Source organism: Thunnus maccoyii, chromosome 3 (assembly GCF_910596095.1).
Source record: "Thunnus maccoyii chromosome 3, fThuMac1.1, whole genome shotgun sequence".
Lineage (NCBI taxonomy): Eukaryota > Metazoa > Chordata > Actinopteri > Scombriformes > Scombridae > Thunnus > Thunnus maccoyii.
The window spans coordinates 15,993,073-16,012,829 of NC_056535.1; the positions used below are offsets into that span (position 1 = coordinate 15,993,073).

Consider the following 19,757-nt stretch of genomic DNA (forward strand, 5'->3'; position numbering starts at 1 on the left):
GATATCCCATTTCTGCCAAATCTGTTCCACTAGATGCCGCTAAATTCTACACACTGCACCTTTAACATTTCTACTGTTGCACAAAAATTCAGTTTGTTCAAACAATTACAGAAGGAGCTTTTGGTGATAACGCACAACACCTCATGACTCTCAAAAGAAATCTCATTGTTGAGATTACTGATTGAAATTCTCAACATTCTGGATGACACTAAATGTAAATTAAATGTTCTATGTTACTTTTTGTTAATTACCAACACACAAAGCAAAGAAAAAAAACCCACCCTGTCATACAAAGTGTTCATCATTTCTAAGTCATCACAGGACAAAGCAATGTGATAAGAATAAAATAATATTTGTGGTGTGAACCAACAAATAAATTCACATTACATTACTAAAAGCATTATATATTGTAAATGATGAATTTTGTACAAACTTAGTCAAAATATGTTTAAAGCTGCATTAATTGATTTTTTTGGCCGCTTAGGGGCAGCATAACAAGCTGTAAATACAACACTGACATATTATCACCTTATAAAGTTTATATATCTGGATTGTTAGCAAACAAAAGTTGTTTACTCACACATCCAAAAGACACAGAGCAACATTAGCATTCATTTGAGGTTAAGTTGTGCTTCTGGTCACCTGACAAATGTAAGTTCAACATTTTCCCAACTTTTAGCTCTCCTTTGATCTTCACCAACTCCTAAAGTGAGTTTTAGCTGCTAAATGCTTCATTATGTTCACTAGCTACTTGCTAACTTTGTCCCTCTAGCATTTGGTGCTGGGCAGGTGGTGTTCAGTCGATTTATCATAACTTTTTCACTGAAAACAGCTACCTGACAGGTTGGCTACAGCTGTGATAGTGACCAACACAGTAAGACTCTAAAATGCTGCACAGAGCTGATGGGAACTGTTGGATGATAATTCTCTGTGGGTTTGTCCCTACGAGTGACCCCTGACATATTATGGATAGTCATTTGAGTGACTGTTAAATATCGATTAGTCCAGCTTTATAAAATGATGGTATCATGTGAAAAAAACTACAATCTCAAGTGTGTGCTTTAACCTGATCCATATTGGGTTTTACTTCCACAGAAATATGATTATGCAGTTGTTGCACAAGTGTCATATTGCTCAGAAACAGACATTAAGTGAGAAAATGCTGCTCCCTGAGAGATTAAACACCAGAGACAGAAAGATTATGGATGCATAGGAAACCTGCATGTACTATTGGGCATGTGGAGCAGGATGGAAACAGTGCGGATCCAAAAACACAAAGAGGGGGAACAAGAGGACAAGAACCGCTGTGGAATCAGGCCAGATATGCACGTCTAATAAGAGCACTGTGATCAAGCCACTTCCTCCTCTCAGTGGAAGTCTGGGCGCATAAGATAAAACAGCAGGTCAGCAGCAGGTTTTCCATAAACTGGATGACAGAATGACTCTGGCAACAGATGAGGTCAACCAGGTTTGTAAATCCATGCAGAAACAACAACAGGATATTTGACAAAGGCAACCAGAGAGTCATTTCCCCTCATCACCAGTGATCATGACAACATCAGGCTGCTGCCAAAGAGATAACAGCTCCACCGATCTCATCTACACTATTTAAAATCCAGTGAATTTATTTGTACTCACAATAAATGCTGAATGGGGTAATTACCTATAACGATAGACCATAGACCACCTAACCTGATAAATCTCACAGCTATATTACTTTATTAATTTTACAATCAGAAGTGGAGAGTAACAACCTATATCTACTCAACTACTGTCCAGTTTCCAGGTCCTGGGGGTTTATACTGGAGGTTAGGGTAAGGGTTTAGTTAGTATATTCATTCAGTAACACTTATAATGTATTTCATATGGAAATGTTCTTTTCATCATGTATCTGATGGTTGTAGTAAGTTGTGACTTTGCAGATAAAGTTATTACACACAAAACATAGAAATATGCTCAAAACGATGCATTTCATTGTTTACCTAACAGAGTATAAAGAAGTTAGATTCAACATTAAATTGCTCATTAAATGTTAATGCATCTACTTTCCCTCAGAATGAGTATTTTTACTTTTGATACTTGAGTATAATTTGTGACTAAGAGTGCTTTACTTTAAGTAAAAATGAATCCATGTCTTTTAATTTTTTTGGATAATTGCATCTCGCCTTTATTGGATAGCTGCAGTTGAGATACGGCGTGCGACAAAGATCCACTAAAAGACACAACTTTTACTTTTAACAGAGCATGTTTAAAGAGTAATTTAGTACCAGACTGAAAAACAGTATTTCACCGCCCGATCTGGGTGAAAGTTTAAATCAGTCGCAGCGTCGACCATACCCAGAAGTGATGTCACAGTGTACTGACACACCCTGGAGTAAAACTTTCACATCACTGCAGCCAGGTGAGAATTTAATCACTGGAGTCAGTTCAGTTTCAAATAAAATAAAAACTGTCTGCATGGTTAGATACCACTTTAGGTATGCGAGGGTTTTTTTTTTTTTTGTAGTAATTTGAACCAACCCTTTACAATATGATGTTGCTTCTTCTACTTACAGGAAGAATAAGAGTACTCGTTTTACTGCTGTGTAAGGCCAGACTGATGCACCTGCGTGCTTTGCTGGCTGCAGGGAGGCAGGCCATTGGACGTCCCGCGGCCGTGTCTCACCTCAGGGCACAAACTGGGCTGCTTTTTGGAGGAAAGTGGAAGGTGAGGCTCTTGATGCGCCCCAGCACAAGGGCTAGAAACCTTAAGATATAAAATAGAAATCAAAGACAGAGTGAATGTTTACGATGTCGGAGAAAAGTATGGATGACGTAAGTGGAAGGGAGCGTTGATACAAACTCACCACTTTTGAGGCCGGGCTGTGTTGGGGCGGATGCAGTGAGGGCAGGGAGGTGTTGTAAGACAGCAGACAGGGCTGCTGACGTCGGTCCATGGATGCCGAGGAGTGAGGTCGCAGGCCAGTTGGAGACTTCATGTTCCTGCCCAGGCTGTTTGACTTGCTTTCCCTGCGTTGGTACTCTATTGGAGACTGAAGGGCTACAGTGCCAAAGCCGAAAGGTCAAATTACTCAGATGCACCACACCAAACTCTTAAATCTTTAGTTTTATTGAGGAAACATTAGTCTCTGGTACCATTTAGGAAGTTCCTCTGAGTTTCTAAGATTTGGACCACGTCATCGAGCCAAGCCTGCTGTATTTCCGGAGATGATGCCTGCATGATGAAGCGTGTCACGCTGCTGTCAGTCCCGCGGGAGGTCAGGACTAGGCAGCATGGATCTTCCTCAGCGTGCTCCTCCACGCCCAAGCAGCTGACCTGCAGAGCACACAGCAGATGTGTTGGACATTGAGAAGAAGCACAAAACAAACATGAAGAATGATTCAAACACAGTGATATTCTTACCTTTATGCTGTTTTTAAAGGTGTACCCTGGCAAAGAGAAGCCTTTTTTCTTATCAATTGGCTCGCTGAAGATGACCAGCTGCTCAAACAGGAAGACCCGCCTCTCCTTGGCTCTGGACAGGAAGCCGCCTTCCTGTTCGCTGACAGAGAAGGTATCCTGCTGGAGCAGCTTCCCCTGAGCTGTGATTTTCCCCTGAAACATTATGTTCGTCACAGACATTGTGATAGCCTGTAAGTGTTTTTAATGCATTTTGTTGTTGTTGTTTTATTTTCCTGTTTGCATTTTCTTTTTTGTTTTATTTTCCTGTTTTCTATCTTGTTATTGTTTTTTGTGAAGCACCTTGTAACTCTGGTTTTGAAAGGCACCACAGAAATAAAGTTTATTATTATTGTAAGTCACATGGCACACATGATTACAGATAAAAAAGAATCTCACCTCAAAACCTTGGAGCCTGCCCACATTCATCATATCATTGCAGCGTTTAGGCACAAAACACATCACTTCCACTGCCCTCTGATGTAGGAAAGTAAACGGATGAAGCTCAATGAGTCAAAACAAGTTGCACAAACAAAGTTTACAGATTCAGACAGATTTAAAATGCCATTTTATATGTGTTTGTACATTCTGTAATGAGCTCGTACCTGCAGCTCCTCAACATCCCTTCCTGCTTTGTTGTAGTACTTCAAGAAGTCCTGAAGGTGCCAAACACAAGTTTATTTAGAGTTGTAGTGATTTTTAATAATAAAGAAGCATTACCCTTTTTTATGCTGTAATTCTAAGAAAACTCGATGCAGTTCTGAAGCTGGTGGGAAGATCGGAAGGGAAATAACTTTTTATTTCAGAGCAAAAAGCTCCATAAATTTGATGTATGATCAGAGTTTCTTGTTTTCTTTTACATCTTTTTTGTTATGAAGTTTTTTGGTTGCATGACAAATAAAATGTGTAATAAATAATGTTGAATTCTGTTACATCTACCCACTATCTTTGGATTTGAGACATTTCCTACTTTGTTAAACTGGAAGAAAATTAAATCTCAACTATGAGGGTCATTTTCAGTTTTAAGGAAACATGGGAATCCAATTTCCACATAAATAAACTATTTCTTTTGTCTTTTATCATTGTGTACTCCACTACACACTTACTGTAAGTATATGTGTACATGTGTACACATATATAGATGTTTACTTTTATATTTGCCATGTAGCTCCACAACTTTTTATTTCTCATAGGTGACCAAATTTCCTCTTCCTCTAATTGTTCTGTTTTATAAGAACTTAAAATCCGTTCTGAAGCTCGACATGCTACTTGTTATCTGTTATTTGTTTGGAAACTTTTTTGGGGGAAAAACAACTAATGTATAATGGGTAGCAACATGTAACAATGACAGCAAACCTTCAGCAGCAGCTGATACTTCATGATCCGCTGAACAGGTTTGATGAGCAGGTCATTGAGCTGCAGCCTGTGACCCAACTGCTGCCTGAGATCCTGTCGGGTGACAGAAAGGAGAGAAAGGTTTTAAATGCAAATTCAAAGCAACACATGTGATGGGAGAAGATGAATGTAGCAATAAAGTTGTGATAGATTTAAGCCCTCACCTCAAAGTAGGTCTCAATGTACTCAGAGACGATGTGCTCTGACTTGGGTTTGTTCTGACAGTAAACAACATACATGTGAAGTCGTCGCTCCTGGAAATTTAAGACAGGAAGAGAGAGAGAAATCGTGTGACTGTCACTGTAAATGATGCACGTGTGTGTGTGTGTGTGTGTGTGTGAGAGAGAGACGGACAGAGAAGGAATTCAACTTGTGAGCTGTTCCAGATCAAGTTTTGTTGTGATCCCATTCCCCTCAAAAGTTTTTGTTAAGTTTTGTTAAATCAGTACAGAAACTTTCCCTCATTAAATAGTTCCAGTGGCTGACAAAGAATGATTTAATTTGCAGTGTCTTAATTAGGTTTGCTGCACCACGCTGACTCAAGTTGGATAGAGGAGCTGAGCAGAAAAAAAGTTGCAACCAATCAAAACAGCAATAGTTTATCCTCCTGCTAATTCATCTATTACTGTGTTTTATGTTTGTACTTTGTTTAGTTATAGAGATCTGGTTTCACTTTGACATTACATAATCTGTTTTTTCAATGTGCAGTGTAAAACGATAAAAAATGGGGGTGAATACTTTTAATAGAGCTCTTAGATCTCTAATTCCAGCTCATTTTCACACACAGCGAGGTCTCTGCGGAGCATCTTGAACACTGAATGTCGGCTTTGAGAGTTCTTTAGTGGAACCAGAGTGATTACGAGACCTTTTATTCTGCAGCTGCACCTGCAAACAACTGATCTGCAAGATGGAGAAACATCTGGATGGCAGGGGACCAAAGGCTTTGCACAAAGCCAGAACTCTCTGTGAGACGGCTGCAACCTTCAGACAAACTCAAAACACGCAGAGGGACTAAAAAAGAAACTTCTCATTAGCACTTGTTACTCACTGATCAATAGACTCACATGTTTGATGAAGAGCTGAGCCAAGCTGTCTGGATCACCCACACATTTCTCCAGCTCGCCCAGGAAATAGCTGTTTGACACGAAGCAGAAAAGGTCAGGCAAGAACAGTCATCCAGCCAAATAAACACACATGCACACACTCCCCCCCCTCCCCCTCCCCCCCCACACACACACACTCAGAGGCAGGAAACAAACAGCCACAGGGGGCATGACACACTCTGGACCGTCATGAAACATGAGAAGCTCAGAAACAATAAGTGTAAACTGTTACAAAATTGTTCGAATTCAGCGGAACTGAGAGGTGAAAAAAACATTTCGGACTCACTCCTTATGCCAGTCATAGATCTGGTGGATGTTTCCAAACACAATCCTGTCCTTCCCCTTCATATCCTCTGGAACTCCCTGATTGGTCATAGACGCCATGTAGCCCTGTGCGCGCGCACACACACACACACACACACACACACACACACACACACACACACACACACGAAAAAAGACAACTTCTCTTTCAGTTTAAGACATGAATGTTGGAGAATGAATTATTTCTTGTATAAATGCAGTGAGTGGATTTTTTTGAAGCTTTGAAGCGAGACACACACCTGCACTATGAGTCCAAGATCTTCCACATACAACCTTTCAGTCTCTATTAGCTCTGTCAGCACATATCTGAGAGAGAGAGAGAGAGATTAAAACAGCAAATAAAGCATAATCAGAAAGAGGAATTATCACTTACATTCTGGCAAAATGAATTCAGAAATGTACACGTCTGGCAAAGATATAGTTTGACATGTTGGGAAAGAGTTAGATGAACATTAATACCACATAAGAGATGTAGCAATCCTCTCATCTAACTCACAGTAAGAAAGCAAACAAACTTATTTCCCAAAATGTAGAACTAACCCTTTAAATACAGAGGTCAACACCTACATGCTCTTCTCTAAGGCCATGTTTCTCTCCTCCTCGCTGTCCACTATAGCAGACCACTGACTCCCTGAATCATCAGTCACAGTACAGCTGTCGTCACCTTGGAGAGTGTTGATGCTGGATTTGTGGCTCTAAAATTAAAAAAAAAAAAAAAGAAAGTACAGCTTTTGGTAAGCAACATCATAACATATTACGTAAGAGGAGAAAGTCAGTGAGTTGTCCAAGTACATTTACTCAAGTTGTACTTTACTCGAATATTTCCATTTTCTGCTACTTTCAACTCCACTACAGTTCAGACAGAAATATAGTACTTTTTACTCCTTTACATTTATTTTACACCCAGACTGTAGTTACCTTTTGGCTTTTACAAACTTTTTGGCTTATGACTTCTTATAATGAGCAGTGTATTGTCTAGACTTCTCATTTAAAGAGGTAACAATATCCAGTATTTCACAAAAAAAATCCAATATCGGACAAAAGTCCAAAAAATGAATAGAAATGTTTGTGGCGAAACTTTGTTCTTTCTTCTTTTTGTGACCCAAATGCTACTTAAGCATCGATGTACCAATATTAACAATCTAATGAAGTAAAATGTAGTGATACCTCAGTCACAGGAGCCATTTTACTGCAAAATGAGTTCTTTTACTTTTGATACATTTTGCTGAAAACACTTTTGCACGTTTACTTGAGTAGTGTTTTAAATGCAGGACTTTTACTTGTAATGGAGTGTTTTATATACATACATTATTTTACTGGTAGTTTTGCTTAAGTAAGGGATCTGAGTACTTCTTCCACCACTGCTGAAACACTTTGGTGTCGTGAAGTCTGACCACTGGCGCATCAGCCAGACACATTTAAATCATTAAACGTCTTCTGCAGCATCCTCTGACCTGCCAGCACACATCTGTGGAAAAATAAGGAGACGAGCTGGGCTACGGACTTGTGTCTTATCCTGGGGAACTCATCAGTTGGGCAATTTCGTTGATCCTCTTGTTGGAAAGTCATGCCACCCTAAATCCCTGAGTAGTAACCTGAGAGTAATAAGTACTTTTTAATGTCTCTCCTTGCTGCTGCTGAGGAGATTTGTGGAGCAAATATATTAGAAAAGTAGAATTGAGCCTCATGGATGAAGGCGAATAAAGAGCAACATTTGTACAATTTAGGTCATATAACAAGTTGGGGTTAAATAAATGGAGAGCTGTTATATAACAAATATCACTCCTCACCTAAAAGCAGTATAATCTAATGTGAATTTGACTGTAATCCTCTTGACATACTGTAGTCTCACCACATTTTGTTCCCTACCTCAGTGCTCTGGATGATAATCCTTCTGTGTGAGTCAGTTTGTAGGTCAGATATGCACTTTCTGTTGATTTTAACTCTTCTTTTACCATTTTTTTTCTGGGGACAGTCTTTTCTCTCTCTCTCTCTCTCTCTCTCTCTCTCTCTCTCTCTCTCTCTCTCTCAGTGTCAACTGTTCACATCCTCACCCAGCAGACATCCCGACTATGAAAGCCATCTGAGGTTGATTCAAACTCCATCTCCACTCTGGCTCTGATCCGCAAGACAGGAGCAATTAAAACTGCAGAGCTTAGCTTGGTCACTGCTCTAAATGTTCCCCTCTCAACAGATAAAAGTACATTAGCTCCTCTGAAAACCATTAGGAAGTTAAAGGAATATAGTAGTTTGGCATTTTGGGAAATTTGCTTATTTGCTTTCGAGAAAATTGATGCCATGCTCACGTCTTTCTGGCAAATATGCAGCTGGAGCCTGCAGCCAATTAGCTTAGCTTAGCACAAAGCCTGTAAACAGGGGTAAACAGCTAGATAGTCTCTTTCAACGGTAAGAAAATCTGTCTACCAGCACCTCTAAAGCTCACCAATTAACACGTATCTCATTTGTTTGATTTTTGTGCAGATTGAACAAGAAGAATATTCAACATATTTAGGGAACTTTAGAGGTGCTGGTACACAGATTTAGACAGAGCCAGGCTAGCTGTTTCCTCTTGTTTCCAGTCTTTCTACTGAGCTAACCTAACTGGCTGCTTCATATTTAGCATACAGATAAGAGAGCGAGTAAGTGTGCTTTCAAAAATGTCAAATGATTCTTTCAAAAGAGACAATGAGGCCTTCTATTTACCCTGACCCGGGAAGGACAAGAATAAAGAGTTAAGAGCCAAAGTAAATATAAAGCTGCAGGTGTCTTTGGAATAATATTGTCCCAAAAGACCCTTAGATTTGGGCTGAAAGTGAGAACATTCATATATCTTGCAGAACAATGTACTTGACAGGTAAAAGACTTGTTTCAACCCTCTAAAAGATTCTTCTTATGTAAAGCTTATGAAACCCGACCCTGTCATCCTTGGAGGAGCACTGTCCATCACATCCACACATCTACAGGCCTGCTTCGCACCTTGCCTTTAGGCCTCTTCTTCTAATTTTGGCTCAACCCCAACCCTGACCCCATTTCAGCCTGTTATAGGCTGCTCGGCTAGTTGATTACTTCCAGATGCCGTCTAGAAAAGCCCACAGGATTGATTCCACTCTACAGGACCTTTCAGTGGATACTCAGTACAGTGTAGGGTTACCAGAAAGAAGCGGTGTGTGCCTGTGCTCCCCAAACATGTAGCAAAATGTGAAAATATTCTCTATTTATTTGGCATGTGCATATATGAGGCCTTCCACATGCTAATACAACTGAACAGGAGGTCGAGGAACGTATGCATGTTTGTAATTCATAGTTTGAGTGTGAGTTCTCTTTTGTGTTTCAATCATTTAGACATCATTAGCTCATGAGAGCTGTGTTACAAAAAAAGGGTTTGTTGATAAGAGAGGCTTCACTGAAAGACTTAAAATAACTGTGAGGGGAGTGAAGAATTTAGTGTTGAGAGCACATTTGACTTTGCATAATTCAAACAATTCACTTGTGTTTTTCTCTGGTCGTCTAATTTAATCATATGTTCTCATCAGTAAAAAGTACAATTTCAAACGATGCATAATTTCATATTGTTGCAACAATAACTTGAATGTATTACGAGTCGTTCCCCAACTGTTTTTGCACCATTGATTATTTTTATATTGAAAATGTTCTTGTAAAGGTTAAAAATTTGAATTTTATAACACACAATGGGCCTTTTATCTCCCCTACAACATCCAAAGAAATACTCTTGGTTTTGTTTTCAGCTTAGCTAACTACCAACAGTGACTGCAATCACTTTAAAATCAGTATCCTGTTTAAGTATTTACTGCACAAGAGTAGAAAAGGATATAATACAGAATTGAGACATTACTAGACTCTGTGTGTCTCTGCCTTGCAGGACATCAGATAAGTGGCTCTGACCGGAGGGCTGTGCAGGAGGAGATGCTGGGCTCAACACACTGTCTTTACACACCTGTATAATAAAAAAAAAACAATGGGCATCACAAACAAGCATAAAAAGTGTTTCCTCAGAATGAATAAATGTATACATTAAGTTGAAATCTCTCACGCTCACTGTGTCTCGGTCTTCAGAGGGGAGGATGGTGTAGTTGTCGTGCTGTTCCAGGGACCTTGGTTGAGCTTCGCCATGGGAAAGGAGCGATGGCGGCTGCCTCCCATCTGACCTGCACATCTGCTTCTCTGCTTTCCCCGCTCCTCCTCTGGCATCAGAGCTGAGCTTGCGGACAGGATTGGTGAGCCATTTCTTCAGGGCACTGACCGGGTGCCGTGATCCTCCAGACGAGGTGTGTGAGCAGGGGCTGGAGTTGCCTGAGGCCTGATGGGGCACAGAGCCCACTGATGGGGTAATACTGCCGTCACTGCCCGCCGCTGAGTACGACTCTGCTGCAGAGAGAGAGAGAGAGAGAGAGAGAGGGAAAAGGATTGGGTTAAAGTACAGCAGCTAATTGTGAGGTTGATCCTCTCAGGTCAGATGCTGCAGACAGATTTCTGCACAAAAATGTTCAATTTCCTGCGTTAAGCCCAAACTGTAATTTTAGTAGCTGCAGCTACTGTACCCACCGGTCCTAAATTATTATAAACACAAAAACAGATCAGCTCTCACAAAGAAGGTCTCAAAAATATAGGTGGAAATAACTTAATTTTGACTGCATACATCTGTCACACTGAAAAAAGAAAATTACAGGTCACACAATCTACATAACTGCCCGGCTCAAAATATATGCGCAGCATTTTTTAGGCCTTTTTAATGCAGTTAAAATAAAGCATAACAGGGTATAGAAAATCTGCTTTGGAGGAACTATATAGGTAAACTGAGTGCACAGACATAGCAGAGTAGGACAGTAGTGCTCAGGTATTTTAACTGTTTAAAAAACAAAACCTTGAATCTAAATAGGAGGCGAAGTTCAAATCACCAATCTCTCAACTACAAGACATGTAAAACAAGACATATTTAAAATAACAAAAATCAAAATGCCCAGATTAAAATCCTGGTATTTAAAAAAAGAGACTATATGGAAGATTTAAAGTGTAACAACAATAAAAGCACAAACTCATTCGACATACTTAAACATGTTTGACTATTTGACGCAGCGCACAATGCTGAATCTATTGTGCACACAGTTCTGTTCCCAAAACAAAGTACTTGTTAAGAAGGAAGTTATTGTGCTGCTGACCAGAGCGTCACACTGACAGACTATTTATTCAATCATTTAATTTTACTTTGTTATGGTGGAAGAAGTACTTCAGTAAAAGCAGCAATACAGCAATGTAAAAATATTCCACAGCAAGTAAAAGACCTGCATTCAGAATTTTACTTATGTTTTTTTTTTTTTAAGATTATTTTTTTAGCGCTTTTTGCCTTCATTGGACAGCTATTGGAATAGAGGTCGATAGGAAACAAGGGGAGAGAAAGAAGGGTATGACATGAAACAAACATCTCTTGCTGGACTTGAGCCGTTGTGGATATGTGGCAGGTGCAGTAACAGTTCAGCTACCGGGGAACTCACAGAGTTTTACTTATGTAAAAGTATTTAAGTAAAATGTGCTTAAAATAAATGAAGTACAATATTTCCCTCTAAAATGTGGTCTAACATACCGAATTGAAATACTCAGGTAAAGTGCAACTACCTCAAAATTGTACTTAAAGTAAGGACAATACTTGAGTAAATTTACTTTTCCCCATTGTGTGTTTATTTGTTTCTTTCTCCATTACACCCCATTAAAACGTGCATTGGGCTATAATGTCACATGATTAAGACACAGTTAATTTTGTAAGCATTGAATTTTCACATATTACTTAATTATTGAATGAAGTATTTAACGGATAAAAACTGGAGTGATTTTTCCAGTCCTCTGTGTGACCTAAGGTCAGTGATGACGCCTGAGCTCATCATTTCTGTAGTGAACTGCCCTCATTCTCAGGCTGAACCAACACTGGAGCTGATACCCTTTTATGCCACAGCTGGATTTTGTTTCCAGCTTGAAGTCTCTTGACTATGGAAACTGGTACCTAATCCTCAACCACACTGTTTTAATCAAGCACCCTAACATTAACATTTCACTCTGTTCTGCTGATCGTAGCAAAGTGGAATCTTTTAGGAGCCCCATTTTGTCGTTTTGGACTCTTCCCAGAAGCCACTATTCCCTGTCAGCACATTTATGTAAGCTGTAATCATAATAACAAGCTTTCAAGAAGCCAGTGAGAATCTGGGTCAGACATTTGCCAAAACTGTCTGATACAGCCATTAAAAAAGACACCATATGGACAGTAAAATACTAAATAATGTATTTTTCTTCTTGCTCCATTCCAGACCTTTTATTTCATCTTATGGTGCAAAAGTGGTGTCCAGCAAAAATCCCTAAAAGCAGTATAATACACATATATCCAGTTCACCGTTCACAGCATTATCTTGTTTTTAATGATTTTATTTAAATATATGCATACTCATCATGTTACTGTGTTGATAGCTTGAGTTGACTGTGAAGCAAATAGTTGTTCTCCTGCAAAGCAATGAAATAAGACTGTAATAAAAACTAATTCATTGCCTTGTGCTTCAGTGTCATGCAGTAAACGACTGAAACTCATTTCTGTAATGGGATGATTTAGAGGAAAGTGTGTGTGTGTGTGTGTGTGTGTGTGTGTGTGTGTGTGTGTGTGTGTGTGTTTGAGTGATAGAGAGAAAGAAAGAGAGTGTTTGTGTGTGTCTGGTGGTTCTTGGGCGGGAGGGTTGAACCAGTGGACAGTTCGGACACTTTGCTTATTTTCCAAATGAATCTTATCAAAAGTTATGCTGACCAAGAATAATAAACCAGTTTAGGAAAGAAAAATAAGTTAGAAAATGTGGAATTTAAATGATAAACGAAAAATAATTGGTGGAGAAGGAGACAAAAGGTGAAAGTAACACAGCTGCAAGATGTTGTTTGTTGCCAAACAAGGCTTGAAGTCTACACACGCTAGAGATTAGAGCTAAATACTAAAGTCAGTATGCTAATGTGCTCACAAACACAAAAATTAACATGCTGATGTTTAGCAGTTATAATGGTTACCATGTACACTGTCTTAGTGTGGGTGTTAGCATGCTAACATTTGCTAATTAGCACAAAACACAAAGTACAGGGCTGATAGGAATGTCATTGATTTTACAGGTATTTGGTCACAAACCAAAGTATTGGACAAAATAATATTCAAGTCAAGGAATCATGAATGTTAGACCCAGATTTCTAGGCTATCCATCCGATAAACCACAAACGTCAACCTCATGTGGTGCTAGATGGGGATCACCAAAGTCAGGAGGATTCATTTTCTGCAAGATGTGAAATTTCATGGCAGTACATCCAAAAGGTGTTGAGTCTGGACCAGAGTGATGGACCAACCGACTACTACACATTTTCACCATAGAGCCATGTCGCTAGCATGACTAAGCTACAGCACAAACTGAGGTTTTTGAATCAAATCTGTTTGCAGTTTTTTCTCTCCTGTGATTCCCGTCACTTTTCACAGAAGTTACAACATAAGATAATACTCTAAGAGTAAGATATCAGATTGGCTTCACCAAAAATGTCTTTCTAACCGTATCCTCAATATGGGACCCATATTAGAAAAAAAACAAAAACAAAATCAGTTGGTGCAAATATACATATGCCCCCAACACACACACACACACACACACACACACACACACACACAATGTATGTTATCACCCTGAGCACGGACAGCCATCTGGACTCCTTGTTTTTTATCTGTGATGCTGCTTTCAAGGTCAGGTCACACAGGACCTCTCACATCTCACCATCTGTTGAAACAATAAGTACACCTTACTGCAGCTGAGATGCAGGTTTTTCTACAAACTCATCAACGTTTCCTCTAAACTGACCCTTAATGGTGTGTGATGGTCACTGTGACGTCCAAATCACCGCCGAACTGAGCGACTCAGCTTGTCATGTTTGTTTGAGGCGCTTATGTAATGAGTCACTTTCCCACAGAGCAACAGCTGGACCACCATCCGGACTGCAGGGAGTGTCAGCAGAGCGTGCAAGCATGCTTGCTGTGACTGCATCTTTGCATGCAGGCGTTACAGAAAACGATATTAAATAATTTCACACAAAATTGAAAATTGTCTGATGATGTTTAAACACGTATTTTAGGAACACATTTTCACTCCCTACTGATGCTGATTTGTGTGAATTGTCAGTTGGGGAGGTGGTTTTATGTGCAACATAAATTCTCTACTGCGTTCAGATTGACAGATGGATTAAGGTTGAATGAGGATGTATTTTTACTGCAACCCCATTGGCTAAGACAACACACCCAGAGAGATGCCAGGGAACGGGACCAAAACATTGGCCAGGGTCAGTCTCTACAACAGTAATCCTGTCTATTGCAGACAGGGCGCTGGCAGCTCAAACATTGGCAGCAATCATATCTCTAATGCTGCGTGCACTTCACTGCTGCTGAATGCAAGGAAATAACTAACTACATTTACTGTAACTGTTACTATAATTGGGTAGATTGTGTAGTTTTTGGAGTATGTTTCAAGTCAGTAATCATCCCCATTTCTTATGTAACTTTTACTGAAGCAGCATTCTTTACTACAGTTAAAATGACTCATCACACTCATTGCTCACAGTCAATAAACAACAGCGATTTGAGTAACTTTTAAAGGCTTGAGGAGATAAAATACAGTAATTCATGATAAATAGAGCAACAATTGGAGGAAAACTTAAAAAATGTGTGTCAAAAATCTTTTTTTTCTGTTTTCCTATCCTGTCCTATGATCTCACATCCTCAGATTAATCCAGCTGCCGCTTGTGAGTGTCCCGACGCCCAGGTTGGGGTGGCATTTTCTTTGGTCATGTTCCTCACACTGACTTTACTTGTGCAGTTAATCTACTGACCAGTAAAAAGGCTGTGAGTTTACAGTGAGTTTACTTCTCCCAAGTGGTTATCTATTCTCTTTTGACTCACTTGTCCAATAAATGCAGGTGTACACAGATGTAATTTAACCTTTTCTGTTAAAACGATCAAATTTAAGCTCTGTCCTCACAACCTTTTGAAGTCGTCAAAACCAAATCCAACAAAATGTATCTTAGTAAGTTCTTCTCTGTTTGGGTAGGTAATTTTAACTTTCATTGTGGTTTTTCATTACATTTTTAGTCTCTGGAGAGTAGTCCTGTGTACGGCAGGTGTGGGAACACAGTCTACAGAGCTTTGCTTGCTTGTTGTGCAACGTATCACAACATCCTGACTTTGTACTACATTATAAATTTCTCAAAGAACTTCAGTACAAAGTCAAGAGGTTGCAAAACAAGCCAATGAAGCTCTGTAAACGGACCTCTCTCCAGAGACTGAAAACATGATCACTGTTATTAGTCTTTGGAGCCGTTTCTAAACAAACTAACATGCCCATAAACTTTGTGGTGAAGGAACATGTCACTCAGAGCCACAGTGTGGTTCAATGACGTGTTTACAATAGTTTTTGGACAACAACGGAGGTCTACAGCACAGAGGAATACAATATATTAGACTTTGGATACACACACACTTATACAGTAAGTAGGATGAGTTCATTGTTAGTTTGGCTCTGCACATGAGATTTGCTGACTATGAGAAAAATATAGAGAATCAGAGAACCAGCCTTATCCTTCCTCACCAGTTTGCATATTTGGGTAAGATTTTGTAGTAGTCTATCATTGCCAATATGATGTGCTATGATTTAATTGGTAATTAGTAGCCATCTTGGAATCACAATGGGCAGATGTAACGAATCAACATCACTTGAATGCTACCTTTTAAATGAAAACCAAAATGTCTCAGTCTTATGAAAAGCAAGGTGATTTAATTAAAAATAGAGTTACAGTTAAATTATAAAGGCCTTCCATAAAACTAAACCGATTTTATAATTTCAGGTGTAAAAATGATTCTTATGGTAATGATTGATTCATATGACTGTGAGAAGAGTTTTTTGTGCTCATCTGGTTGTGATTGCAGAGAGATAAGTTTATCTGCTCCCGTGACCCACTATACATAATGGAAGTGTCGATGATCTCTCTCTTAAAGCAGATGGTTGGGAGACAGTTAACTATGTTGGGCATGTTTTCCCCCACTCAACCCCATAAATGGTCATGGTCAGCAGGAATCATTGAAATTCTGCAGAAGTGCTGCTTCAAACAGCAGGACACTGCATTAAGTCTAAGCATGACTAAAGCCTTGCACATGTTACGTGCCATTCCTTCATTTGTGTGTCACGTGTGTGGCAGCTGATTACTGCTCTTGCTGCTTCATATTTTGTGCATGCTGATGGATGCAATCATCATTATTGCAATCAAATCCAGTCATTTTGGGCTCAGACGTCCTGCTTCCCTTCCTGTTGAAACACTGCCGAAGCAAAATACCTCCCAGTCATCACTGCTGTCATCACCAAAACTAGAAATTTGTGACTCTCGTTATCTGCATCCACTCGCTCCTGAGCAGGGCTGATGTGTAGTTTATCAATTAGGTAGAGTGAGAGATTCACAGAATTAAAAACACACACACACATAAACGCGTCATCTTCCTTGCTCGCCATTAAATTGCTGAGCGGTTTCAGTCCTGCAGTGAAGAGAGGACTTTTAACATGTAGCTGTGAAATGTTAAGTGAGTAGATGCTATATTACATTACAGTTGCTGTTACTTTTAATAGCCTCAGTGCAGAATGGAGCTTAAGGTAAAACCAAGACTAGCTGATCTCGCTGTGCACCAACTACACACTATCTGTCCTAAATATAAACGGTGCTGCTACTAACACCTTTTACTTGACTTTGACTTGCCATAAAACAAGTCTTACTCACTTTAAGACATTGCTGCTCCTCACTGATATCGCTAACTGCTGATGCTAATGCTACGTGTTATCCACTGGTCAGCGGACACTGCTACATTACAAGTGGATTGATTAAGTAATTTAAAAAATGAAAAACTATGCATTCATCCATGGGTAGGGTGTGGCAGTTACAGGCACTAATTCAGTAAGTATTAACAGGCATGTGAATGTACATTTCACCGTTTACTGTATGTACTCAAATGTGCACAGATACAGTACCAGTCAAAAGTTTGAACACACCCTCCCATTCCCTTCATGAGAAAGTATGTCCAAACTTGTGACTGGTACTGTAAAACTATCAGTTTTATCCCTGTGGTGGTTGTTTCTTTTTACAGTGGCTCAGTTGTATTTTCTATAAACTATGACAAGAATGATTCTGATTAATATCCCGTCATCATCACATGCTATTACATCCTGTGTGCTGACAACTGACCCAGTTACAATTTTTTTCTACAGTGTAGCTGGCCATCTCTACAATTCCTCACGCCACCATTTCCTTTTTCCCACGGCGCTGCAAGCTGCTGATCTAGCCTCTCACTTGTACATTGTGGTCACTTCTCATAGTAGTCTGCTGCCTGAAAACCTTCTCAAAGTACAACATGTCCTCTCAGTGAAGATAGAGTAAGAGCTCTCTGCACTGGCTTCCACTGTGTCATAGAATATAGTTTAAATTACCGCCTGTCTTAAATCTCTCAGTGGTTTAGGACCAAAATCTCTCTCTCTCATCAGGTAGTCTGCTAACTCTTTACAGAGTCCAAGTTAAACATAAGGAAGCACCATTTAGTAACTCCGCACCACAGAGCTGGATCAGACTTCCAGAAGATAAGACTTGCCACAACTTTGACTGAACCTTATTTCCACCTTGTATTTGCACTTATCTTGTACTTATTTCTCTGTTTTAATTGTCTTAATTTATTTTAAAATGGATTCCATCCTTTTAATTTATGTAACATTTAATATGTATTTACTGTTTGATGTTTTGATGTATTATGTGAAGTACTTTGAATTGGCTTTGCTCTGCAAATAGGAGGCTGAGTTTTCTGTGTCTGCTGGACCCTGCTCATGTAGGGACACAGGACCATGTCTGATTAGCTGCAGGAAGTTTCCCAAACAGGAAAGAACCTGTCGAGGAACTTAGTTCCTTTACCTGTGTTTCCACTGGAGGAACCAGGGTCTAAATGAAGTTCCAGGGAGAACTGTTTTACCCCCCAAAAGTCCTGCTTGGGGGTAGTACTTTCCGAAAGTACAGGAACTTTACGGACAGGGTTTGTATGACTGACCGTCGCTGATTGGTCAAACACAGAAAGGCTGCTAGAACTTGTTTACCGCTTCATTCAGAAAACAAGTACTGTAGTATCAATTTTAGGACGAGGAGTGGACATTTCTCATCGTAAACAGGAGGAGAAAAACAGGAGAAATTTGTGTTGTTTTCCCTCCTGTGTGAATACTTTTCAAACGCTGTCATTTTTTAGTTCATCATGGGTCCAATTTGCATGATCAGATGCAGTGGAAACACAAACAGGGTTGCACAACAGGGACTTTTAGTTCCAAGTTTAGTTCCTGAGATTAGTTCCTCTGGTTCCAAAGAACCTGGAACTTTTTGTGGAAAAGGCGTTATTGTAAGTGCAAGTTAAAATGAAGACCAGCCAGTCACACAACCACCAAATACAAAAGTGCAAAAATGGCAGAGTTTATATGTAGGCTGCTGCACATGTAGGAGCACTGTGGAACAAAACAGTTTTGTGCTTGTTAGTCATCATGTTTACTTCTTCACATACTGGCAGCGATGACCTCACATACACTGGTTGGCTAATGGACTATTAGTCAAAGCAGTTTCTAAGCCAGAGTGACGTATGTGTAATGAGACAGTGAGATGTTGGCAGGACTTTTAAGTAGATTTCCAAGCAAGTTTCCCAAACATACTTTATCTGGAGGTGTTTCTCTGTCCTTATAAATAGCTGTTGGACATTGTGCCAAATGAAAAGAAACACTCAATGAGACATGCAGAGTGAAGGATAAGAAGGAAGTCTTCAGGGGAGATAGAGAGAGAGATCAGAAAGCTACACGAACAGAAGAGAAAGCCTCAAGGGGACAACCTTTGAAAATGAAGAAAAGTATGTTCGCGACCACAGAAAACAAAAGGTATGAAAGAAGAAACAAACAGATTAGACTGAAAAAATAGAGCTGATGTTGTCTTGACTGTGACTGCTATAAATACACAGACACAAAAAAAAGGTATTTTTAGAGTCAAAGGGGGAAAAAAACACCTTGTATAACAGCAATACTGACATCACATCACACCATGTGTGAAGTGTATCCCAAAGAAAAGTGTCAAAGATGTTCTATTAAGCTTTGCGAACAAAGGTGAGAAAGCAAGGCATCTCAACATGAAGCTGTTTTTAATTTTCACATCTCACACGTCTATTTACAGCGTCCATCAGTGCGATGCAGCTCAGAGAAGAGCTGTTCTGTAATCACTCCCCGAGCAACTGGAGCAACAGAGGATTTAAGGGTCGGGGCCGTAATGGGACGTATTTGTCTGTCTATGTGTGTGTGTGTGTGTGTGTGTGTGTGTGTGTGTGTGTGTCTGCATACAGCTGCCTTTGCTCTAAAGCAGTGTCACAATATTGCGGGGGT

At 39.7% G+C, this 19,757-nt stretch overlaps 1 protein-coding gene across 10 annotated transcripts in view; it reads right to left on the minus strand.

Moving 5' to 3' along the window:
• Positions 1–19,757, minus strand: part of arhgef25b (Rho guanine nucleotide exchange factor (GEF) 25b) — a 30,186-nt gene that overhangs the window by 1,249 nt on the left and 9,180 nt on the right. For 5 of the 10 annotated variants that reach the window (XM_042401546.1, XM_042401583.1, XM_042401574.1 and 2 more), the window contains 14 exons: positions 10,313–10,647; positions 10,115–10,216; positions 6,829–6,956; positions 6,501–6,567; positions 6,224–6,327; positions 5,899–5,968; positions 4,999–5,088; positions 4,796–4,888; positions 4,045–4,095; positions 3,839–3,916; positions 3,404–3,595; positions 3,136–3,316; positions 2,847–3,040; positions 2,554–2,746 (listed from right to left, as the gene is read on the minus strand). In XM_042401546.1, coding sequence (XP_042257480.1) covers positions 2,576–2,746; positions 2,847–3,040; positions 3,136–3,316; positions 3,404–3,595; positions 3,839–3,916; positions 4,045–4,095; positions 4,796–4,888; positions 4,999–5,088; positions 5,899–5,968; positions 6,224–6,327; positions 6,501–6,567; positions 6,829–6,956; positions 10,115–10,216; positions 10,313–10,647 — 1,856 coding nt within the window. In that variant the 3' untranslated portion in view covers positions 2,554–2,575. Of the gene's footprint in view, positions 1–2,553; positions 2,747–2,846; positions 3,041–3,135; positions 3,317–3,403; positions 3,596–3,838; positions 3,917–4,044; positions 4,096–4,795; positions 4,889–4,998; positions 5,089–5,898; positions 5,969–6,223; positions 6,328–6,500; positions 6,568–6,828; positions 6,957–8,315; positions 8,771–10,114; positions 10,217–10,312; positions 10,648–19,757 lie in introns of those variants that run through there. The other 5 variants (XM_042401555.1, XM_042401590.1, XM_042401566.1 and 2 more) reach the window with 5 other exon arrangements.